Source organism: Ixodes scapularis, unplaced genomic scaffold (genome assembly GCF_016920785.2).
Source record: "Ixodes scapularis isolate PalLabHiFi unplaced genomic scaffold, ASM1692078v2 PGA_scaffold5__190_contigs__length_132052651, whole genome shotgun sequence".
Classification (NCBI taxonomy): domain Eukaryota; kingdom Metazoa; phylum Arthropoda; class Arachnida; order Ixodida; family Ixodidae; genus Ixodes; species Ixodes scapularis.
The window spans coordinates 46575114-46584445 of record NW_024609880.1 but is presented as its reverse complement, the minus strand read 5'-3'; the positions used below and the strand labels follow the sequence as shown (position 1 = coordinate 46584445).

The 9332-nt window shown below is 50.5% G+C and overlaps 1 protein-coding gene across 1 annotated transcript; it reads right to left on the bottom strand.

Moving 5' to 3' along the window:
• Nucleotides 1-4094: 4094 nt before the first annotated feature.
• On the bottom strand, nucleotides 4095-4853 carry LOC115312847 (juvenile hormone acid O-methyltransferase-like). Its single transcript, XM_042294196.1, has one exon. The coding sequence runs from the start codon at nucleotides 4851-4853 to the stop codon at nucleotides 4095-4097; it is 759 nt and encodes a 252-aa protein (XP_042150130.1).
• Between the last annotated feature and the right edge of the window lie 4479 nt (nucleotides 4854-9332).

The following is a 9332-nucleotide window of genomic DNA, read 5'->3' as shown; positions in this document are numbered from 1 at the left end:
GACTGAACCTGCAAGACATGAGAATATATTATAAAAAATGGAGACACATTCTTGACTATACACTACTAGACAATCACACGGCTATTTAGCCTTATCTTAGCATTTATGGCGTGAACAATAATCTGTCCGTTTTCGTCCATTCACATGCGCTACACGCCCCGACAAATGCATAATTTTGTGCTATCACGAAACTACAAAGTGAAAAAAGAAAACTGATGGCCCGACGCATTCGCGCGCCGAAGTAGAGTACACTCTAGCCGAAGTGATAGCCGATTACCATAGTTCGTCTCAGCTGAAGACGCTACGAGGTAATCGGACCAATCAAACAGCGCCAAAAGTGCTAGTCACTGCACCTTTTCCTTTTATGATTGGTTCATGATGGTAAAACTCGTACCGAAACATGACGAACACCATAATTTTGCGCTTTGTTCGCTGTCTGGTTGGTCCCATCAGCTTCGTGCACAAAACGCACCATACTTCGTTTCAGCTTCGGTCCGAGCGCGGCCAATGTTATGAGCCGAAGGGCCAATCAAAGAGCGTAAAGAGCGCAACGTCATGGCGTGCTCTCCGCACTTGATAGGACTAGCCGGCGGAGGAGCGCGCACAGAGAGACGGCGAATACCGGTTGGTCCTATCAACTGCAGAGAGCACGCCACGATGTTGAGCCCCTTTCGCTGTTTGATTGGCCTTCGGCTTATAACATCGGCCGCGCTCGGACCGAAGCTGAAACGAAGTATAGAAGGCGTGACGTGCTCGCTTGGTCAACCAGTGGCCGAAAAGAATCTCCTAGGGATAGTAGCGAGAAATAATTTAGTAAGTGCGTAAGAGTTAAATGGAGTAAATCTTCATGGTTAAAAATGTAGTGCACGTTATGTTTCAATTATGATCATGCAAAAAGATGCAAGAATCGAATGCGCCCCTCGAACTCTCTTTTGCTCGGTCGGAGTCTGACCGCTCGGATGGCATTTCCTCGGATCTCAGCGCCTGGCGTTCGGATCACGTCGATCGTTCTCTTAGAATTTGATTTCGCATGACCGTGATCGAAGAACCAGTTGCACGATATTTCCAGTCACCGAGAGTTACTCTCACGCACATATTAAGTTTGTTTCTCGCGACCACCGTCAGGGGACTATTCCTGGCTTCTGTCTGGCCACATTCGAATCTGTGAAGACGCCCTGGAACACGCCCAGCCCGCTGTCGGCCAATGGCGCCTCATCATTTGCCTCCTATACTTCCCAATGAATGGCCGAACTCTCTACATATACGGCTCTGACCACATCACCAGCAACTTTCGTTGCGCCACCGCTGCCGCAGAGCCGTGTATACAGAAAGTTTGGTCAATAGGAGGCGCGGGCAGAGCCAGGGCGTGCACCAGACGCAGAAAGGAGGCTTGGCATGCTCTCTTAACCAACTAGAAGTAAAAAAGGATACCCTAACGGTGATAGTGAGAAACAAATTTGGTCGTTTTAGTAAACGCGTAAGAATTAAATGTAGTAACCCTTTATGGTCGAAAATAGGGTTCACGTGACGTTTCGATCATGATCATGCATAAAGATGTACGAAATGAATGCGCCGCTCAACTCTGTTTCTGCTAGCACAGAGTGTAACCGCTCGAAAGGCAGACTCCCGGCCCTCGGCGCTCGGCGTACGTATTATGTCGATCGTTCCGCTAATCGCACTCTTCCACTATGATTTTGGATGACCGTGATTAAAACATCACGTGCACCATATTTTCAGTCACCGAGAGTTACTACGATGCACATATCAGGTTTGTTTCTCGCGACCACCGCCAGGGTATTATTTCCGGCTTTTAATTGGCCACATTCGAATATCTGAAGACGCCCTGGAACACGCCCAGCCCACTTTCGGCCAATGGCGCCTCCTCATTTTTCTCCTATACTTCCCAACGAAAGGCCAAACTCTCTACATATACGGCTCTGCGCTGCCGGCATGCATCTTGGAAGCTGTAGTCTTTTTGAACGCCCGATAACCCCGCTCAGGGTGTGCGCGAGCAGGGCCCGAGACGACCAGAGCTGTCTCGTGCACTGGCAGATGCCTCCTGTGAACTACAGCATAGCCTCCTCTATACTCACAAAGCCTGGCAGTTCGACGACGGAGTCATGCTCGGTCGCTGATTTGGAGCGCGAGGGTAGCACAGAGCATATCTCGGAAAACCTGGCCGTTTGTGCACAACTTTTACAGCAGGACCCGAGACATGGTTTTTAAACCCGACGAGAAAAAAAGCCGAGGAACGCGAGGAGCACGAGCGGACATTCCATCGGCGTCTCGCCGCAGCGTGGCGCCCGTCACCTCGCTCTCCTCTCATCCGTTGTCTTCCGCTCTACCTTTCCAATTTCGGCGAACGCGTCACGTGGCAATCTGCCAGGCTTTGCCAGTATAAAGGAGGCTATGACTACAGTTATGGCGGCGTGACGCATGCGTGGAACGCTTAGTGAGATTGATCTAGCGGACATTGAGACTTTGCAGGCAGATATTTTATACGATATTCATTACAAAAAATGTCAGTTTCGAAAAACGAGAGATTGTATGTCTCTTGACCATTTTAAGACCCGCGTCTTTCCTTAATTCTTTATTTCTCACGTTCGTTGGGTGATCCCATGTTTTAGTTCAACTGCACTACATTAATCAGTAGGGGAGCTCCAACAATATTTAATTGTGGTATTGTGCGTTGTATCACGTCCGTGGCGCAGTATCAAACACAGCTCTTAGCGTTAAAGTTTTTGGGCGCGCACTAGAAACATTTTGCAACTTAAGTGCGGGCGACTGGTCCCTTCTTCACTCCACGAGTCGGCCGCGTACTGGGCAACGTGCTCGAGGAGGAGGGGCTTCTCTTCATCCATTACCAGGGTAGAAAGGGAACACATTTCCATCAGTCTATCTGCAAATAAGAAAATTCATCCTTTCGTAAATTCGCGAAGAACAAGACGGAGAGCCCTCAGTGAAAAGCAACACGGGAAATGTGCACTAGTATTGTACACTTATAAAACGCAAAAGCAGTTTTAATGTATAATTTATCATTCTTTGAAATGCCAATTATACTTTTAATTCAAAGTAAAATTATTTTATATTTAAGCAACACGGTGTGCGCGGGCCCAGTCTGAAAAGTGACGAGTCCTTACTACAATATTATGTTTAGTATATTATTCATCAATAAAAAAATACTCTTTGAGTATGCGGTTGCCAAAGGTTTTTCTGCTGCAGGGTTTTTCAACCGTGCAGCAGGAAAGCCGAAGCCGGCCGAGGGATAAGAGATAAGAGTCTTTTAAAATAATTTTTCGGAGAAATGAAAATTCGGATTTGTCCGCCCTCCTCATCCTCCCTGCTCCCCTGCGTTCTCCTCTTCCCCTCGCGGGGGGCCACGTGATCTCGGGGGGGGGGGGGGGAGGGGAGGGGGTAGTCACGTGACCCCTCCCGAGGCCACGTGACCCCCCGCTGAAGTCAGGTGACCCCCTCCCCTCGAGGTCACGTGACCCCCCGGACCTCTGCCCTCCTCCCCCTCCTCCTCCTCCCCTCATTGTCTAGTATGGTTCGGGGGGGGAAAGGGTCGCGTAAGAGCACAGCTCTTACGCAACCCTTTCCGGCTTGAGCGGCAAGGAGGAAAGCAGTACGAAGGTGGAGGAGGGGGGAGGAGAGACGAGGAGGCGGAGGCGAGGGGAGGGGAGGAGCTTGAAGGACGAGGAGGTGGTAAAGGAGAGGGAGGGGGAGCAGGAGGGGAGGAGGACTAGCAGGCATGATCACGAGGGAGGAGGAGGAATATACCCTCCACTCCTCCTCCTCAAGAGCTGCGCTCCAATTCGGCGTTACAGGAAGTTGTAAACGGCTTTCACTTTTTTTCTAAGCACTTAAACACAAACAAACGACTTTTTCTTAAGAGCTGTCGAAGTATGCCAACCTTGCTACCAGTGATAGAGCAGGCAACACCGATCCATAAATAAATGCTTATTATTTATATGTACTACAGCGACAGCAACAATAAAAGTAATTGACATGCAACAGTAATAGCAACTCTTTTTTTTTTCAGAAAGAAGGGGGGGGGGGGGGGGGCGTGAATGACATTTTAAATTAGGGCTCATTCAAGATGATCCGTTTTCTGTGTTTTTCGGAGACCATGGCGGTGTCTGTACGGCGTTTGTGTTCAGAGGAGCCAAATGTCGACTCACCTTTCTGTATTTCTGCCAGTTAGTTATAGTTGCGAGTCTCCTTTTCAGGCGCATAGCACTACTGGAACCAGCGAAGAAAAGCAGACATCCTCCACCAGGTTTCATCAATTCGGCAATGTTGTCGAACCCCTTTTCTTGATCCACAAGCCAGTTTAGACAGAAGAACGAATAGACACGATCAAATTCACCGTATCGCTGAACAAAGTCGGCCACACCGTTCCCCGAAATATCCAGGACATCGTAGCAGATCTTGGAGTGGTCGAAATGCTTCTTAGCATACTCCACCATGTCCTGTGAAACGTCGACGGCTACGATTCGTTTGACGTCTGGGCAGCGTGGGAGGAGGTGGTCGCGCGTGAAGTCTCCAGTGCCGCAACCCAGATCGAGGAACTGTTGATCGTTGGTCTCATTCATAAACGAGGCTTGTAGTAAGTTCAGAACCTCTAGATTGTGCTGCCGCTCCCTGCCATTTGTGGTTATGTAGACCTCTGGATCGATTGTGGCGGGGGCAGTCTCGCCGTTTAGTGAACGAACCGTGGTAACGGGCGTCAGCGCAGTCATCTTGACGAGTCGCAGACGATCAGGTGAATCGGCGGGCTTGTAATACGTCGCGTTTTGTCGCGCAAGTTCATTTATGCAAGCGCACAGTTTCGCTGAAATAACGACGCACATGCGCGCCTTAGGCGGGCGCATCCGCCCACATGTTTGTTTTTCAAGGGTTGGCAATGGAGGAGGAGTGAAGGTGTGAGAGGAGATAATACATCTGTTATCAGACGCTGGGAGACGTTTAATCGCGTACACTCTGCGGCACTGTTAAAACAAACAAGCCATCGCCGTTTTTTTTTTCTCTCTTTCAGTAGTGAAGGACTGTCGTCCAATCTACAACAGTGGTGGCTCAGTTGGGGCACTAATATAAAGGCCCGTTCACACATGCAGCGGAGCGCTGCAAGCATAGCGCTAACCTCGCGCTAAGCGCGTGCTGACGACAGCGTTCACCAGCTTTGTATCGCACCGTCAAAACTGTTGCTCATGGCATACGATAAGTAGCTGATGGCACGTGAGGAGCGCTACATCAGCGCTTCGCTGCATGTGAGAACCGGCCTTAAGTGTGATGAAAGATGCGCCCCGTGCGTGCGTCCCGTGCACTCCAAAGGATCTCCTTCCTTCCTCGGCCGCGGGTTGTGGCTCCTCATGCCCCGCTTGTCGGCTTTGGCGAAAAACAACCCTCCTATCTTTTTCACAATTTTCTCTTCTATCAGTTGTTATCCCCTCCCCCCTCCCCAATCCCACGACGACCGTTGGGCCTGTGGTTGTAACTCCAACTTTGGTTTTTCCTCTTTTGCAAGACTTCTCTCTATCTACATACCATTTCGAAGAAAAATGCGAAAAAAGCTACGAAAATTGTTTTTGCTTAAGATTACTCGGGCGCGTACATACATATATGCTTTAAGTTAGTGAAGTTGTGCTGAGGACGCGCACAGTGCCGGGAAAATGCACCTGCATCAGATGCTTGTAATGGCTGAAAAACACGACGGACTGATCCGCGGACGGAATGATCACGTGACGGCGCATCCGCGGTTCGTCCGTCTCCCAAGTACATCCACACCCGGGTGAAGACGAGCAGACGCCAGCGAGGACGGATCGAACTTGTTCGTCACCACACAGTGCCGCGAAACTCCAACATCGCACCGTTATCCAAAAGAGAAATCGACGTTCGCTATACCGCGATAAAAATTCTCACGCCGCTGTTACGTACAGACCGACAAAAAACACCATGATAGCCCTCGTCCGAAGCGGTACTTGCTTTACTAACATAATGATTGACAGTGACACAGGCATGGTTCTTTTCGAAAAGGCTTCGGCGTGCGACGAAGTTCTGTGCTCGCAGAGGGACGTTTGGAGATGCCTTCACGCACTCCGGTCTCGTGCAGAACACTAATTTCCTGTCCCAAGAAAGGTCTTGCTAGGTCAAAGGATCACTGAACGTGCAAGAATTATCGCGGCGTGCTAGACGAGTTCTCACGGAAAGTTCTTGACGCGGGCCCGGAGGAGTACCGAACCTGCGTCGCGTCATTCGGACGAAGTTTCTGCAGTTTCTTTCACACGGGGAACCAAGAATCGCGCGGCGAAATGAACCAGCGAACGTGCAAGACAACAGTGTACCATTTTTGTTTTATTCGCCCCCCCCCCCCCCCCCCCCCCCCCCCCCCCAAAAAAAAAAAAAAGAGAAACGGAAGAAAACATTGTATTGTTGCCAGACTAAACGCTTTTCAAGTCAATCTCCCGCCAAAAATTCCGTGAGTCAAAAGGCGCTTGACTTCATGAGTCCGCTCGTCCGCGGACGATGCGCGGATAGCGGGAATCGGTGACGTAACGGTTACGTGGTAGACGGTCCTCGGACGAAAATCACGATTCGGTCCGTGGCGTGAATCGGCTAAGCGACAGCTCAACTGAAGCAGAATGTTTGTCTCTGTGGCCAGGCAGGCCCTGTACTATCAAGCGCCCTGAATAAACTCCGGTCATGGTGTCCCCACCCCCTTCCCCCATTTTATACGGCCCTATCTAGTACGTACAACATCACATTGTGAGTAAACATGTGAGCAGTGGCCCAAAACAAGCGTTTTGTCAGGCGATAACCTCCCCATGTGGCGGGTTCGAATCCCGGCCGAGGTGCCCGCAATCTGACGGAGGCTTATTGCGGAGGAGGCGCCGTGTAACCGAGCTTTCGGTTGCATGTCAAAAGATCCCCAGGTGGTCCAAATTAATCCTCAGTCCTCCGCTGGGGCGTGCCAGATGCCCGTCGTTGGTTTGGCACGTAAAACCCCCAAATTTAGGCGATAACCGCATCCCAGAAACGAACGGCGATCGAGCATATTGGCGACAGCAAGTTTCGGTGGTTCGGTGCTGCCCTGAGTAGAGTAGCTTCCCGTGAGTAGCTTCGGATGTGAAAGCTGTAGAATTTGATAATGTAGCGTAAGCTACACTAACCGAGGTTAAGCAGTTTCGCGTGGCTCCTGGAGAGACGTGCTGCGCATGCGCGAGGAGCAGTGACGTCGCACGTGTCAGTCCCCGACGCACGCGCCGCGCGCATGCACCCGCTCGAGATCATGGCTCGCTCGCTGTCCCATTGTTCTGGGCGGCAGCTTGGTTGCTTGGTACATAACAACACGGCGCACAGCTTAAGTCATCGGATCCCGAAGTAGTCACATAATGCGTATACCGTGTGTGTATCATTGAAGCAGCAGTAAGCATGATAATCAAGCTAATCCTATAGACAACCAATAAAGCTAGTAATAACCAGCTGAACCTAATTTTACGCTGCGTATATCCTGGCATCGCCGAGCTAAGCCACTGAAATCTTTTTGCAAGTATTTTTATACCTGAAAAACTTTCCAGCATTCAGCATGCTGTAAAGTTTTGTGAACTGATCTGTACACACAGACCTGCGCACTTTCATCCTGAAATGCAGCTTACCCGGGGAGTCTAAAAACATTAATGTTTTTGTGGTAGTAAGTCAAAAATATCCTTGTCGGAACCGTGACAACTAATAACAACACTGAAGCGAATGGCGAAAACATTTTATTCTTGGTGTTGATCGGTCTCAAAAGGAGTTTTTGATAGAGAAAGAAAGGGGGGGGGGGGGGGGGGGGGACCACACTGCTTTTTTGTCAGCTTTTAATAGATGTATTTAAATTGCAGCTCTCAACAAGACTGGAGGGAGAGGATCGGTGCGCCGGTGTAATAACGTACCGAAGCTAAGAACATGTAGAGAGTAAGCTCGCGCTGCAGAACCCAGGGGTCCTGCTGAATTCAATCCCCACCTTTGCCCGTTTCGAGATGGGTGAGCATCGTGCCGGCGTGCGGTTGTATATCACTACTGCGGGGTGTACGTTGAAGACCCCAGGCTAGGACAAGATTTGGCAGTGTCGCGATCGTATTTCAAATAATTATATATTTGAAAATCGATACATTTCTTTTTTCAATCCGCATCTGTATTTTTGTATTGTCTTGTATTTCTGATATCGGAACACGCTGTTTTATTGTTCTGGTTAAATTGCCTCTCCGCAGTGCAAAAACAGGATGACATTATGAGGCGGCTGGCTGGCTTCCTGCCGTCTGTAGGTTTCTAATATTCAAGTTTACTTGTTACTTTGTCAAAGCGACTATAGTCGCGGGACTGCTGACCTAAAGTTTCATTTCCCGCCACCGAACAAAAGTAAGTAGACAAAATATTGGCTATCAGCTCACGGTTTTACGAGACGTACAGCTGTGTATCGGTGGCCCTTTTGTTTGTTTCTCTCAAAACACAGTCACGATGAGAAGTAATTGGAACACGGGAGTGGTGGCCCAACGAGTTCCTGTATAGGCCCCTTACCCGCTCATTCACACTGGAAGCGGATCCGCGTTCGCAACCGCTTTGCGAACGCGGATCCGCTTCCAGTGTGAATGAGCGGTACGGGAGCCAGGGTTGCGCGTCTGTTTTCCACGTGCCGCCGCGACGCTATCCGCCGAAATCCAATCACCTGAGGAGCCGGATCAAGTGCTGTGCAGGAAAGCAGACGTTGCACGCGCCCCGCCGTACGTTCCCGTGCTTTGTGTGTGTGTGTGTAAGCGTTGTGAATAAGATAGGAGGGGGGGGGGGGGGGGAAGAGAGGGCCAATAGTGGATGCGCACCTGGCGCGTTTGTCACTGGCTCTCGGGGGGTTGGGGTTTTGAGCGCGCCGCGCGCTTCGAACGCGCGGCGTCGCTATTCGCCGAATCTCGTCACGTTGAGGAGCAGGATCAACATGCTGTGCAGGAAAGACGGCACTACGGGGATAAACGCGCAACTCTGGCTCCCGTAGGGAGCCTTTACAGGAACTCTAGGCCCAACTGCATTGCAGCGCGATCTAGCCGCGCTCGTAGGAACTGATAGGAGACTAAGCGCATGCGTTCATGCTGGCGCCGAAAGTCCCTCTGCACCGCTCTATCTATTCTTTTACCGGCGGTGCAGATAATCCTTCGTTGCTTCTCAGATAGAGCTTTGCAACCTTGGTGGCGGTGATAGCGTCCGTCAGCTAAAGCCCCCGACAGCGTCACGAGCACGCTCCCCGCGAGCGCGAACTGAGGAAACTGATGCACTATCATGGTCATGTGAGCGGTTCGGTGCTG